The sequence below is a fragment of the Chinchilla lanigera genome, unplaced genomic scaffold (assembly GCF_000276665.1).
Source record: "Chinchilla lanigera isolate Chin_1 unplaced genomic scaffold, ChiLan1.0 scaffold00068, whole genome shotgun sequence".
Lineage (NCBI taxonomy): Eukaryota > Metazoa > Chordata > Mammalia > Rodentia > Chinchillidae > Chinchilla > Chinchilla lanigera.
Genome location: NW_004955469.1, coordinates 12,320,437 through 12,337,120, shown reverse-complemented (window position 1 = coordinate 12,337,120; position 16,684 = coordinate 12,320,437). Strand labels below are relative to the sequence as shown.

The following is a 16,684-nucleotide window of genomic DNA, read 5'->3' as shown; positions in this document are numbered from 1 at the left end:
ATGTTTGAAAGAGGAAGAAAATCAGGCAGCTGCCACTGTCCTCCAAAAACCTTACATAAGAAGGCTTTTCATTATGGATTAGCTCTCTTTATTAGACACACAACTGTGACTTTTTCATTTCCTTTTCCATTTCTTGTCATTGTTGTCAGATTCTGTCAGCTGTTTTTTCTGTATGATTTGTTGATTTCATAAACACTTTCAAACTCATTGGCATAATGCTGTTCTTAATATCCTGTTACTAGATTTCACACAGATTTAGAAATTATAAATAAGACATTGTTGCTACTAGCAATACGTGCCTTCTCTTTTATTTCTTGATCAGTCCTTTTAGGAAATACGTCAAAAATCTCAAGATTTTCAAAACTGGCACAATGCTCATCAAAAGGTGAGGTCTGTGCTACCTCTTTAAAATCTTTGAGGACAGTCACTGCACTCACCAGTAACATATGGTGGATGTGATACTCTACAAATTCTTTGGTTAGGTTATTAAATGCCTTGCTGGGTCTCTGGGATTGTTGCTTTAAGGAAAGCTAATGGCCATAAAGACATCTGATTACTCTCCAACTATTATATCAGAAAAGTGGCAAAGAATTATAAGCAAGAGGAAAATCCACTAACACTTAGTAAATCAACCACAACCCCCCTACTAGTTATGCTGAAGGTAATAATGTCTGTCTTTTGACCTCATAAATCATAAATAATTTCAGTACACTAAGAAACACAAAGTTCAGAGGGCAGGAGTTTAAATAAGAAAGGTTACATAGGGAAATTACAAAAGTACAATATAGTACAGGTGATCTGTTTCTTTTCTCTAACAGCTTTTAATATTTTGTTGTATTTCTGGGATCTTGATCACTACATGTCTGGGTGTAGATTTATTTTGGTTATGGCTAACTGGAGTTCCATATGCTTCACTTATCTGTATGCCTGATTCTTTTTCCATGCTTGGGAAATTTTCTATTACCTCTGCAAATAATCTTTTTATGTCACTTGTGCTGACACCTGCTCAACCAATGACAAATGCTGGAGATTGGTGAAACCACTGTGGAAATCAGTTTGGAGATTCCTCACAAAACTAGGATTAGCAGTCCCACTTAACCCAGCTATTCCCCTTCTGGGTATTTTTCCAGAATTAAAAACAGCATACCACAGTGATATACGTGCCCCCACGTTTATAGCAGCACAATCTGTCATAGCGAAATCTTAGAAATAACCCAAATGCCCATCCCTGAGGAATGGACAAAAAAGATGTGGTATTTTTATACAATGGAGTATTATTCAGCTATAAAAAAAGATAAACTCAAGGTTTTTATAGGTAAATGGATGCAACTAGAGACCATACTCATAAGCAAAATAAATGAGACCCACATGTGTAAACACTATATTGTCTCCCTAGAGTAAGAACCTGCAAGAGTAAATCAAACCCAATAGATAATATGAAAGGGAAAGAAACTGCTCAAAGGAGGGAACAACTGGGATGAGGGAACAAAGAAAAAGAAAGAACTAAGGTAATCTATAAATATATACATATATATATATATATATATATACACACACACATAAGGAGAGAGAGAGATAGCTGAGATAACTACTGCTGATGTCTGGTGGTTTACTGAAAGGAATAGTTAATGCTTAAATTTTTTTTTTACATTTTGACCAATTTTGCATGCTTATATCTGGTAATCTGAGCAATTGATATGAAGACAATAATATGCAATGTAACAACCACTGGTGAATTCCTATCACCTTGTCTAGTGAAACTCTGTATTGTCACTAATATTTTTTTAAATTATTATTTTATTATTCTCTTTAATGTTTTGATCAATCTTCCATTCTTACATCTGGTAATCGAAGCAACTTTGTTGAAGATAACAATATGTAATATAACAACCACTGTTAATTCCTATCTCTTGGTTTCAAAACCCCGTATCATTTTTAATGTTCTTCCTTTGTTTTGTATTTTACTGTTGTTCTTTTTTCTACTATTCTCTTTAAAATAGAAGAAATAAGGTATCATGTAGTAAAGAGGGCTGTCAGGGAGTATCGTGGATGCTTCACATGGTCTGAACTTATATGCAGTCTGTTTCCTGGCCATATTTCACATTAACTCATAAGCTGCGAAAGGGAACATTAATTCTGAATGTAGTACTGAAATAACCCTACTTCTATAACACACAGTGAAAATGTATTCTTAAAGGGAGTTTAATGTTGTATGTTATAAGCACAATAAAAAGACCAAAAAGAAGAAAGATTGATTATGGATTAGGGAAATTCAGAAAATATCAGCACTTATTATATTTTTGGAACCAGTAAGTGTCCAATTAATATTAAATGAATGTATACCAGTTAACTTCAAGTATCTTATAACCACAGAGCAATTTCTAACCTATGTCATAAACACGACATGCAATAAAAGTTAGTGAACTAAGTTGGGTGTGGTGGCACACACTGTAAGCCCAGCACTGAGGGAAGCTGATGCAGCAGGATGGCGAGTTTGAGCCCAGCCTGGGAACCTTAGCAAGACCCTATTTCAAAATAACAAATAACAAATAAAAAGAGCTGGGTCTAGCTCAGTGTGAAGGCCCAGGGCTCATCCCCAGTTTCAAGACTGTCCAACAAAAAAGTTAGGAGCTCTTCATTTATATCCTCCAGGGTGGTAGTGGTCCTCAGGAACTGTTTTCACTCCCTTAGAAATAGTTTATTCTTTCAAGTAAGATATTTCTAAAAAATAAGATTAAAATAAAGACATCTGTTGAAACAGATCCACTGGAATTGTTTTTAGCCTGCTGAGGAAAAAATGCAAATAGATGACAGTGTATATATTACATATAAAATGAGTGATCCATTTAAAATAACATGTAAATAACCTACCAAATCCAGGAACACTTTTGAGACTGGCTTTGAGGCAAATTTTCTCCAATCTGAGGTAGCTGTATCTCATCAGACAATTCCATAGAAACATCCAATCCATTCTTGTCCGGTGGTTCATGATAATAACACTTCTTTCTCCAGGGACAAACGCGTCACCTGTTATAACCACTTTTACACCAAACATGGTCTCCAACAATGCCTAAGAAAATAACAATATATACAAATGGCAATTTAAGATTATAAGTTTGATTATGTTTCCCATGATTCCTACTTCTATAAAGAATCAGGGAGGTTAGTCTAGAAAAATGAGAATAGCAGGACTATGCTATTTTTCTGTTCCACTAATTTAAGTTTCTGGCCATTTCATAATAGAAAAATGCTTATGCTTACTACTTGTGAAATCCTCAAAATATATCACTTAAATTGAAAAACTGCAAGAGGTGTACACTAAGATTCTACTGTATCATTTTAAAAGTATATAGACAATTAAAATTATTACTGAATTTTCTTCTGGGAAAGATAGTTCAAAAGTATAACACTGGATACAGGACTGATGAAACAAAAATCTAAATTTTCATTGTATACTTTTTGTAGAACGACCTTTTGTTAACCAAAAGCACATCTGTTCAATTTTAACAATAAAAAATTTAAGAAACTAAATGTCCAATAAAACACTACATTCCTGGCAACCACCAGTGTGCCTGGCACATAGTAAAATGTTCGTATGTTTGTGGAATTTGTTCAATTAACTTTTCTAATGGCCATGAATATAAATATGTAAAATACTTAAAAGAAAATATATTACAGAGTAGAGTTTTAAAAAGTAAAACCACAGATGATAAAACTTGTTCACTAATTTGAATCATTCTTTTTAATTAATTTATTTTTTTAGATGAGCTCTTTCTATATTGCCTTTGCTAGTCTCGAACGCCTGAGCTCCAGACACCCTCCTACCTCAGCCTCCTAAGTAGCTTATGTCCATGCCACCGCATCTTTGTTTAATTTCTTATTTAAATTTCAAATTATTTATAAATAATAAGTATAGCTAGTTAATATGATTTCACTATTAATAAAAAGTTGGTCCAAGGCAGATAAAAAGAAAACCAAATTTTCTTAGGCAAGTATCATGATCACCTTTCAAAAGACAACAAATAAACTGTAGTATTGTCATAAAGTAGAAAATAATACAACAATGAAAAGAAACTATAGCTATCTACAGCAACACAGAAAATATAAACAATGCTGAAAGAAGTAAAACAAAAGTGGTCATACATAATAAATACCCATATATTAGACTTTCTAAGAGAGAATGATATCTTAGAAGCAAATATGTAGATGACAAAATTCTAAAAATAAACAAAATAAACAAACAAACAAAAAACTGAAGTAACAACTCTGTATCTATATGTATGTGAGAGAGACAGAGAGACAGACTGGGGATAAAACCCAGGGCCTTTGCACTGTTACATCCCCACTCCTTTTTTTTAAACAAGCTATCACTAAGTTGCTCAGGTTGTGCTCAAACTTGGCAATCCTCATGCCTCAGCCTCCCACAGTGTTGGGATCACAGGTGTATTTTCAGTCATATTAGTGCCTACTACATCTGCCAAAAAGAAGGGCAGACTTGGGAGTTTTTTTAAAGGGCTAGCAATGTCGTATTTCTTGACCTGGTTGAGAGTTACATGTAAAATCATTTATTAACAAGTTCATTTATGTTTATTAATTTTTCAGTATGTCTGCTATATTTTACAATAAAAAGGATTTTTTTTTTGTGATACAACAGAACAGGATTTCAAAACATTAGAATACAACAGATCAAGAAAAAACAGTACAAAAGTCCTAGCACTTGGGAGGCTGAGGCAGGAGAATCATGAATTGGAGGTCAGCCTGGTCTACAAAAAAACTTCAAGAGCTAGCCTGGCTAGCTGGACAGAGCTTTATCCTGTCTAGAAAACAGGCTGAAAATGTTTAAAGCTAAAGAAATATACTGGAAATGTAAAAAGAAGTTAGAAATGTTCTATGTCCAAATTATTATACAGTCAGAGTGTTAATATCCTGACAAACAAAAGATCATCTGGTGTGAGAAACCAAAAGTGTAAATAAGGACCAAAATGTATATTAAGTATTGTGAAATAAGAAGAAAATGTTCAAAGGCGGAGGGAAGGAGGGATTGAGGGTGGGTAGAGGAATGGGGAAACAAAAAGAATTAAATTACATCATGTATAGGTACAAACTCTATGATGAATATTATCTTTACATATATCTAAAATGTACCAATAAAATCTGATTGAAGGGAAAAAAAGTAAGATCATTTGAGCTAATGCAGCTTCAAATAACCCAGGGGTGCCTGTTAAATTACCTCCCAGGGCTGCCATTTGTAATAGGTCATGGATACTTATCTTGGTACCTGTCATGCTCAGGGATGACCTAAACAGAGGCATTACACATGCAACCCTCTTCAAATTATATAAACATGTAAATACATAAGTGCTTAGCAGAATGCCTACCATTTTCATCACAGTTTCAAAAGAGTCCATAACTACTCAAATAACTAAAAGCTCTATTCCAAAAAGTCTCTGAACATTTAAATCCCTTTCTGAAAGACATCATGAGGGAGAGGATAATGGCGGAGTCCTCTAGGCTTCAACTCACGGGAAAAAAATCTTTTTCTACATGTAAGTATAAAGGGCTATAAACTACCAAAACATCACTAAATTACATGTCTCATCCCAAAGCTATATATGAAGTCACCATGCAAGGTTAATTTGGACTAACTCTATTCTACCTTCCAAATATGATAAGCTTTTCAGTTTTTGCAAAGAAGTGAAATGCAGAATGCCTTTCCCATAATTGGTAGAAAATAGTTCACTATTAATTATGTGTTACACTAATGAAAAGAGGTAAAAGCCTACACAACCCAAAACTCAACTGTAACCCCAATGTACAATTTCTAACATATGATTCCTATGGCTCCCAAATATTTTGCTTCTCATTATGGAAACTGTCAAAACAGAACATGTGACATGCATCCAGGAACATCTTGTAGCATTCTCTTCCCTGACATCTAACACTCTATATAACTTTCAGTCATATTCTAATAATCCTTTAGGTACCTTGGATCTCAAACTCATTTTTAATGATTAAATCATTTTAATACCAGCAAGACATATCTAGTCAACATTATTTCCCACCTATTTTGCAGCTGCAAAGGCAGAAAATCAAATACACTACACAAATATAAAGTTTAATGTCTATAAAGAACTTCAGAGTTCAAAGAAATCTATATTTTTTTTTAAATTGAAAAAAGGCACTGTTCTCACATTTCTCATATTTATTCTATTTCTAGTCTAGCAGGTAACTGCAGAAGAAACTAATATTAATTTTCAGAAGTTTATACTGCTTCATTTTTTATTGAATGAAGAGTGACAAGTCTATGAGTTTTACGTAACTGGGTCAAAGATTTTTCATATAATTACAAATACAGAAGCAATTTCTATACATAAGTATATCACAGTTACCAGCTCCAAATATTCCACCTCTCATAATCAAGAGAGTAAGTTTTGTCCTCATGCTCCTTGTTCTCAATTATCATTCCAAAGGATCGTTAGTCCATGGTAACAACTTTGTGACACTGCTCATTTCCAAGTCAGCTATGGGTTTTCAAGCTCGACTTAGGCCTGTTTCCCCATATCCCTATCCATTTAAAGATCAGCAATCCCAAGCCATTCTTCAAACACAGGGCAACTGCGTTCTTAAGAGCAGCAGTGTAGGCAGAAATTACATCCAGTAGTCTGTGTTCACTGAACATCTGTGTTACTCTAGGACTAGGATGCTATCCGGCACACTGTAAAGAGATTTATTCCCTGGGGACAAAGTTAAACAATGAGTTCTCAATTTCCTCTCATGAACTCTAGATGCTTTTACAGTCCCGGATAATTAGTTAACAGTGAAACTGTTGGTAAGACTCAGAATTTTGAGGAACAAAAACTGCTCTGGGTACATACAGGATTTGGCCCTGACCATATTAATTACACTGCACAGAACTATCCAATCATGAAATGAACGAAGACACACACTCACTAGTATAGAAAGGTTTAAAGAAGCAATGGATGATTATTCTACAAACTGACACAGAAAGGACACGTAGTTGCACACATAGTTGGGTTAGGTGACCTCTAAGTCTCATCTAATTAGAGGACTCTGCACAATTTACATTTTTTGAATGCTATGCCTCACTTAACACTGAAAATGTACTCCTTAAAAATAGTAAGACAGGCAAAAAAACCTTGCCAACAAAGTAATTTTAATGCATAACAGAAGCTTACAAAAGAGATCATTTTGATTGTATCTGTGAAGCAGTAATTATTTTAAGTGCATTTAGCCTCTTCTATTTTTAGTGAAAAATTATTTTCAATTGTTTGTGACTGCTTAAAATAAAGTATGCCTACAGAAGAAAAAAGACTAAATTGTTGATTAAATTTATTCTAAATAAGAAATGTGCTTAAAAATAAGAGCCTCTTTAGCACCTTATGAAATATAAGATGGTAAGATATCCTTAACAGCTTTCTCCATCTTTTTAAACAGAGATAATTACTAATTTAAAAGTTGAACATCAATTTTTCTGTACACTAGTTATAGTGGGTAAGATGTCTATGAACTTCTTAACTAATGACTCTCCCTGATGTGCTATGACTACTGAACTAAACAGCTGGGTAATAGTTTTTCAAACATATACTGATTTCATAGTATGGCAGTACAGCAACCTTACCATACGTAAAATTTTCAAGTCAGCTAATAGGATGAAAGTCAGGAAAAGCTGAAATTATCACTGCAAATATCCCAGGAAGGTGCCTCACAAGAGCTCAGCACACTATAGTTAAGTCCAGCTCAGCCAGTTTTCCCAGTGTTGGACCAGGTGTTCTTTCTCCAGCTGACCATCAAAGTGAAGGTCTGCAAGTTGTTTTTTTTTAAAAAAAGGACTATCTTTAATACCAGAATAACACTGGGCAGAGAATTACTCATATTTCCCATTCCATCTCCCATAAAGCAGAGAAAATTTCTTTTCTTTGCTGAGTCCTCCTCTCCCCATCTTGGGTGCATATAAATACACACATGATGCAATTCTGCTATGATACTAATGCTAGAGTAATAGCAGTTCCACAACTTGTCCAGTAACCTGTCCAGTAAAAACCAGCATTTCTTTCAGATTAAGAATTCTAACTGTGTGCATGGCTTCTTAGAAAATAAAGGGCCATAATAGTTGGAATAATAGCATGTAAGGAATCTAAGTTCCTTGACAACAGCAGGAAGCAGAGCTACCCTGCCAACCAGATCTGAGTATAAATGTAATTGTTTGATCAATCTTACATTCTTATGTCTGGTGGACTGAGCAACTCTGTTGAAGATAACAGCATGTAATGTAGCAACCATTGTTAATTCCTATCATTTTCTCTTGAGGTCATGTATTGTTTTTGGTGTTTTTGTGTTGTTTTGATTTTGTCTTCATTGTTGTTTTGTTAGTTTTTTTAATTTTTATAATAAAAATATCCAAAAAAATGTTATTTTACTTTAATCACACCATTATGATTAACTTTCTTTGAAAAAGCTGTTTAACCCACTACCTGAAACTAATACAATACTAAGTATTTATTGTACACTTATCAAATTATCAGACATGTGGTTAATAACGTGGTATGACTATCTCAGTCATTACAATAACTCTCTGATGCAGACAGGTAATATTAGTACATCCTAAGTTTATAAAGAAGCTAAGTAGCTTGGCCAAGTTCCAATGACCTGAAGGTAGTATAGCCAATGTAATAACTACAAGTAAACTCTCAAAACTGTCATTATTTTTGGAGTAAGATTCAGCCAAAAACATGATATAAAATCAAAAGATTATATATACTGTGGAAACTGATGACATTAAAAAAATGAGGAATGGTAGCAATATTTGACTATTACCAAAAAATCATTTACCTCTGAAAGTTTGCTTTATAATGAGAAATACAACCTTGAATTCGGGACAGACCTTAGAGATCATCTCAGTTCCAATTTCCCATTGTAAAGGTGATGAAACCAAAAACAACAAGATATTATTCAAAATACTTTCTACACAACGAACCTCTCCAAACACAGGAGAAAGGGTGGGGAAGGGCAACGATGGGGGAATAATTAAAGTATGTTACGAGTACATAAAAATCTGCCAAAATGAAACCCACTGACCTATATAATCAATACGCACTAATACAAAAGGGGGAGAGTAAATGACATAAAGAATCAACTGTTTCCAAAATGAATGTCTCTGGTTTTATAACCACCATAAAATGAATTGTTTTATCACATAGGTTGTCGATTACTTTTTATAAGTAGCTTCTTTTAAAGGTTAATTTATTGTGAACTATATAGCATGTTTACTTTATATAAATATGACATGAAAGATACTTTCTGTGTAAGAGAACAACAATTGTCAAGCAACACAAAATGAGTATTTTATATTAAACAGTATGTTTGGGGGCTGTGGTGAAACACTGGGCTTCATATCTTTAAATTAAAGCTGATTTTAAAATGTAACTACAAAAATTCCATCTGTCCTGTTCACCATTGCATCCTAACAAAGCTCTTGAAACAGGGTGGACATATAATCAACAGTTGCTGAATAAACATTCAGAGAACCTACTGACTACCTTTGCAGTCCACAAAAGTGAAAATATATATATATATCCTTCTATAAGGCGGGTGAATTCTGCTTCCAGCCCTGACAGAGTAAAAAGATTTAAAGGAAAATCTGGTCATAAACAGATGAGGAATTTCAAAAAAGTAATAATATAAATTCCAGAACTTAAAAACTCACTAGGTGTGCAAAACAGATGAGTGATGACAAAAGAATCACTGAACTTAAAAATAGATCAACAGAAATTACCCCATATGAAGAACAGAAAGGAAAACAAGAATCTTGATGACATGTGTTTCAATAGAATCAATCTAACAGACAAATCACTGTAGTCTGAAAAGCAGAGAAGAGAATGAAGCAGGAAAAAAGGGTGAAGAAATAATGGATCCAAATCTCTCAGTCTGGAAGAAAAAAATAACCAACCTACAGATCTAAGAAACTCAATGAAATACAACATAAAATAAACTACATGTAAGCACACCATAATGAAAATGGTGAAACAGAAAAAGAAACCTTGAAAGCACCCAAAGAAGAATGAAACATTATTATTAGGGAAGGAACAATATACAGATAACCCCTGACTTTTTCAACTTTAGAATGGTTCAAATGTAATACACTTTCAGTAGAAATCCACCTCAAATTTTAACTTTGATCCTTTCCCAGGGTAAGGATATACAATATGATGCTCTGCTGATACCAGGCAGCACAGTGAACCACAGCAACCAGTCAGCTATATGGTCCCAAGAGTGAACTGATAGGCCACAGTGCACTGCGTTGCTAAGCTACGATGCTCAGAAGTTAGTGAATTAAATGTACTTTTTACTTATGGTTAAGCTCATCAGGACATGATCCCAACATACACTGGAGAACATGTGTAGACAGCAACAAACTTTTCATCAGAAACGATGGAGCTGGGCATGATGGCACATGCCTGTAATTGCAGCACTCAGCAGGCTGAGATAGGAGGATCTCCATGAGTTCAAGGCCAGCCTGGACTACACAGTGAGTTCAAGGCCAGTCTGGATTATATAGAGAGACTCTGTTTCAAGAAAACAAAACAAGCAAACAAAAACACTGCAGACAAAAGATAGAAGACCCTTAAAATATACAAAAGAAAAAATAAATCATTTCAGAAAAAAAATTTTTCTGGGTTTTTTGAACTATGTAGCCCAGGCTGGCCTCGAACTAGAAGCCAGCCTTCTGCCTCAGCCTCCCAAGTGCTGGGATTACAAGTGTACACCACCATGCCTGGCTTTATCCCAGAAATTATATAGCTAACAACAGTACCTTAATTTACAATAGCTAAGCTATGGAACCAGCTTATGTGCCCATCAACAGAAGAATGGATAAAGAAAATGTGGTATATATACACAAGGGAGTGCATATCAGTACACAGCCATAAAGAATGCAATCAAGTCATCTGCAGGAAAATGGTAACTGGAGATCATCCTGAGAGGCGAAATAAGCCAGGCTCAGAAAGACGAATATTGTGTATTTCTCTCACACAGAGCAACAACACAAAAACAACCAAAATCAGAGAGATGCCACGAAGGAAGAAGAGGGACTATTACTATTACAGAACAGGAAGGGAACATGGGGGAGGGGGAGTGAAGGTTGCGGGGAGGGGAAATGATCAAAATACGTTGCTTGCAGCTGTGAATTTGCCAAAATGAAATCCATTCTTCTGTATAATTCACATTTGCTAAGAGTAAAAAAGAAAGCAAAATAAAGAGATTGTCCTTTTAATGAAAATAGTTTACCTACAGGAATCCTCACAAATGAACTCTTTCCTTCCTTTCTCTCTCTCTCTCTCTCTCTCTCTCTCTCTTTCTCTCTCTCTCTTTCTCACCATATACTATAGAATATGTGATGTCTTTGACTCCGGCTTCTTCCATTTAACATGATCTCCAATTCTATCCATTTTGCAGACTGACTAAAATGGAATATGTAAATATAAAGGACTGCTTGTTTTTCTTTTCTTAATTTCTTAAAGCACGTGTTCTTTAAAGTAAAAACCAGTAACACTGTACTTTGTAGTCTATTATGTAAGTAGATGTAATTTATATGATAACAGCAAAAGAAAACTGTTATATAATTTAAAGTATAAGTGTAAGGAAGATGATTATATTAACATCAGATGCAGGTAACTGGCAGAACAGAGAGTAAAAAAAATATTTCACAACAAAACAGGGTCAATTTATTAGAATACTTCACAATCGTAAATGCAAATAATCCCAAGAGAATTAAGAGACAAAGGATAAATATAGTTGAAGAGTTCAACATAATCAGCTGCATTGCCATACTGAAATTATTGAGGATATGATAAAGAGGATATAGGAGAAAAAATAAGATTACAAAAGATCTGATTACCATTTTCAAAATTCTGGGCCTAAATGACATTTATTGAACACTATACCAAACTACAAAATACAATTACATTTAAAAACTCACAAAATGTTTTGCAATAAAATCTCAGTAAATTCCAAGACTAAAATCTTATGGAGTACCTTTTCTGATCACAAAATAAATGTCAACAACAAAATACCTCAGATATTTGGAAATCAAACAATGTAATTCTAAATAATCCACAAATCAAAGACATCACAAATGTAATTAGAAAATATACCAAGGGTTTGAGATGAAGCCCAGCGTTAAGAATGCTTGCCTAGCACACATAAAGCCCTGGTTCAATACATCCCAAAACCTAAACAATAAAAATAAAATACAGCATAAAAATTTGTTACATGCAGCTAACACAATGCTTAAATAATATATATATATATTTATAATCTTTAACATTGCTATTAGAAGAGAAGAAACATTTAAAATTAATGGTTTGTTTCTACTTTAGGACATTTTAAAAAAAGAGCAAATTAAACCCAAAGAAAGAAATAATAAATCAACAAAATAACAGAAAACAGAAAAAAAAAAAAAAATCAATAATACCAAAGATGGTTCTTTGAAAAAGTCAATAGAACTGACAAATTCCTAGTGAGAATGATTAACCAAAAAGGGAAGAAATTATCAACACCAGCAATACACAGAATAGCATTACCACAGATCCTACCAGTACGACAAAGAAAATGTAATGCCTAAAATTTAACACCTCAATTAAAATCTAAATACTCCTTGAGAAACATGCCTGGCCAAAGTTGACAAAACAGGAAGTAAAAAATGTGAGTAGGTCAATATCTATTAAGGGAAATAAATTTATTATCAAAATTCTTCCCACAAAGAAAACTTTATTCAGATAGTATAACCAGTAAATTCTGTAAAACAGAAGAAAAAAATATGAATTTTATACGAATGCTTTCAAAAAAGAGGTTAACACTGTACAGCTCATTTTATGCAGTCCACAAAATTCTGATACCAAGGTATGACCTTGAATCTTGTTTATGTTTATCCACACATTCAGCAAATATTTATTAATATGTATGTTGTTCCAGGTAATTGAGCAAACTGTCTTTGGCTTCTCTAGCAAAAAAGGCTTTCTCTACTTCTTGCAAACTTTCACAGTGAAAGAATCATGCCATTACTGACATTAGTTTTATGAGTTGTTATCTGATTAATTCCTTAGTTTCTATTTCCTTTTCTATAAAATAGAAATAATGGTAGCACTTGAAGTCATCCTTCTTGAGTACTTAGCTATCTCCCACACAACTGATCAATAGCTATTATCATCATTATCCCTAGATTTTTATTTTTATTTTTCCTTTTAACAGAACATCCTAATTCTCCTCTCATTTGAGTTAAATATGCAACCATGCCATGGTTCTTTGTTATCTACTATTATAACAGCATCTCTTTCTTTGTGCCTGTGCGTGGGACAGACAACTTTAAGTACAAGTTTAGAAAAGCGGGGAAGAAGAGAGGTGTTATGGCTTGTGTCTAGATGTCCCCCCAAAGCCTCATGTGGTCATAGGTGGGGCTTTCCAGAGGGGCTGGCTCCAGAGTGTGATGCTGGGGTAATGGGTGTGTGATTACTAAATTAGTTCACTGATTGCTCTGGTGTATTTCTGGGAGTGGATAGAGAAGCCCTCCCTGGGTGTGAGTGTAGCCTGAACAGAACAGAAGGGACAGAAAGAAGGCTGCTATGGTCCTTGTCACTTGCTGTCTTTTGTCTGCCTGCTCTGCGATGCTGTCTGCCATGCCACCCTGCCTAAGAGCCAGCCAATTATGAACTGGAGCCTCTACAAACTGTGAATGGAAAGAAACCTTTTTCTGTCTTTGAGTGTTGGGTATCTCGGCTCTGCAGTGAGAACAGTAAGACAAGAGGGAAGAGGGAAGAGAGAGAAAATCACTTTTAGTTTAGCAGTATTCACATTTCATAAAACAGATATATCTGAATAAAAATTTAAAAATATATATAACTTGTACCAAGGAATGAAGGATTCATTTTTAAAACACACAAAAAAGAAAAGTACACTGTAAATGATTTATTAACACTTGTAGGAAACATCTAAGAAAAATGTCCTCCACAAAGGTAGAAATCCTATGCCAACCACTGTTTCTGGAAATATTACCTGATCAAGCCCCACCTGACGGGTCTCCAGCTCTTGATACTTTCCTCACTATAAACATCACAAGGAAAGGCAGTCTGCCTAAAGTCTGAGGGGAAACTGGCAATTCAGGTAAAGAAGACCCTTTCCCACGTATTCGCTTCTTGTTTTCCTTTTCAGGTACTATATTCATCACCTCTTTTCCATGACAGATAACCTAGTATAACATTAAGTTTCAGCTGTGGCTCAGGAAAAAGAAGGAACGGAAAACACTCAGGAAATACACCCTGAATATTCAAAGGAAAAACAACTGCACATACCTCACTCAGTTTGGCTAAGGGCCAGAGGCTTGGTAAGAGGCTACTGATTAGCAGCAACAGGGAAGGACTGAAGTCACTTCCAGAGGAGGGTGGTATGGAGGCTGGAACCTGACAGTTACCAGCTCAGGATCAGAGGAGTGTGCAGGGCTTTACAGAGAGAACCTGAGTTTTGCAAGCCTCTAAACACTTAACTTGCACTTTAATCTTACAGGTATTAACCTAGTCTGACAGATACAAAATCAATGTTTTACTGGGAAGAATTCAGTCAATCACAATAATGTTACAAGTTTAGCAAAAAAAAGTTTGCTATATGAATCTTAACTTTTGCCATTATCTTATAAAAAAATAAAATGGAAATCCAAAATAAAATAAATGATGTAAAAAAGTAATCATGCAAAAATTCTTCCATCTAAACCTCTAAGATTTGTGTCCTTCCCCATATGTAATATATGCCTCAATGATGTAAAGTTGTTTTAAAATTATGAATATAGAAAGTAGCTCTTAATTTAATATTATTTTTAGAACATGAGATATTATTACTCTCTAGCTTTTATGTTTCCCCCTTTACAGTCTAACATGCTCCTTACATAATACAATGAGCTTATGTTTCCTCTATAATCCAAGTCTGACTCTAACAAAATAAAACCAATACACTGAATTACTTCAGTACAGGCATACAGCATCCTCCTCTTCCCGTGAACAACTTACCGCTGGAAGTGTGAGCCAGGTGGCAACAAGGCGGTTGTTGATCCAGCGATACCAAGATGGGTTTACAAACATCAAAGGTAAAAAGGGACCCAGCATGAAAATGCTGCCAAAAAAGCTTCCACAAAAAAGAATGAGTATAAAGTAAATCCCTTTCCAGGACACCATGATTCTGAAAGACACAATAAAAAGGATACATTGTTATTACACATTTAACTGCTCAGATTCCAAATTAGCATGACCCATATAATATAATAATCTTTTTTCTTTTTTTTTTTTTTTTGAGACCATATGACTTTGTAGTTCAGGCTGGCCCGGAACTTACTATGTAGCTTAGGTTGGCTCAAATGCACTATGATCCTCCCAAATGTTGGGATTTCAGGCATGAGCCACCATACGTAGTTATAACGATCTTTAATAACAGGGCTACAGAAAAGACTCTGATAAAGATCCAAGATCATGAATTTCACGGACATACCCCTCCAACATGTTCTATATGTCTAACAAGTTTCAAGTACATTAAAAATTAATATTCTCAGCAGAGCAAACACCTCATCTCCAGGGATGGGAGTTCTAGTTTCAGAAAACTGTTTTACAATCATTATTAGTATTTATCATGAAATAATGTGTTTTCTTTTACAGGATGTTATCTAACACAAAATCTGAAAATATCTCATAGTTGTTTTCTACCTAGAAGTAGAAATAATGGAGAAAGAACAGCAGAACAGCTTCTTTGAGGTGAGAACAGGTAAAAGAAATGGCATTTTAACAGAGTGTAATAGAATAAAAATAATTTTTTCTTAAATCTAGAAATGTTTATTCTTCACATTAGACTCTAAAAATAATAACTTTGGCCACTTGCCATTAACTAGGTCTTTATGAGCTGCAGGGATGAATAAAAGTCAATCTCTTCACTGTCTTTACTGAACTATTTGCCAATAATTATGAATGGAAGCAACCTGCAATTTTGCAGCACTTCAGCAAGTTTGTTCTACATAACTTCATATCCACTTGCTGGGGGAAGTGACAAGCTCTCGCAGGCTACACATAGGAAGTGACAGGCTCTAGGTGCTATAAATATGAAGTTTCAAAAGGACCTTACCATACCTCTTGATAATGCCAAATTTGTCCTAAAATAGGCACTTTGCATTCTCATCTAACCCTACACAAAAACCTCAACTGTAAGGTATTGATTATATTAGTGGTGTTCATAGGTGAAAAAATGAGAAATTTGGTTCTCTTAATTACAAGTCCCCAATGCTGTTTATACCGAAATAGGTGAGATAAAGGACCTAAAGCCAAAGACATTCCCAGAAAATAAAGTGGAGACAATACAGAACTAGAGAGAGTAAAATATTTAAAAGCATAAAAGTAAATAGTGACTTAAGAAAATATAAAATTAACTAAGAATATTTTTAAGTAATTGCAAATCAATTTATTCATAAAATGAGGGAGGTTAATAAAGTACCTAACAAACCAGACCACCTCTTCATGCTGAAATTTCATTTCTTACATTCTAGTCTACTAAACATGAAGCTCTGGAAATCCCCGATGCTTTTCAAAAAAGTAGAAAAAGAAATACCAACTTATATATTTAAATACATAAATACTGTTAA

At 34.4% G+C, this 16,684-nt stretch overlaps 1 protein-coding gene across 8 annotated transcripts in view; it reads right to left on the bottom strand.

Moving 5' to 3' along the window:
- Lclat1 (lysocardiolipin acyltransferase 1) overlaps positions 1-16,684 on the bottom strand; it is a 197,263-nt gene that overhangs the window by 94,831 nt on the left and 85,748 nt on the right. For all 8 annotated transcript variants that reach the window (XM_013522666.1, XM_013522667.1, XM_005400554.2 and 5 more), the window contains 2 exons: positions 15,072-15,240; positions 2,872-3,070 (listed from right to left, as the gene is read on the bottom strand). In XM_013522666.1, coding sequence (XP_013378120.1) covers positions 2,872-3,070; positions 15,072-15,236 — 364 coding nt within the window. In that variant the 5' untranslated portion in view covers positions 15,237-15,240. The remainder of the gene's footprint in view (positions 1-2,871; positions 3,071-15,071; positions 15,241-16,684) is intronic.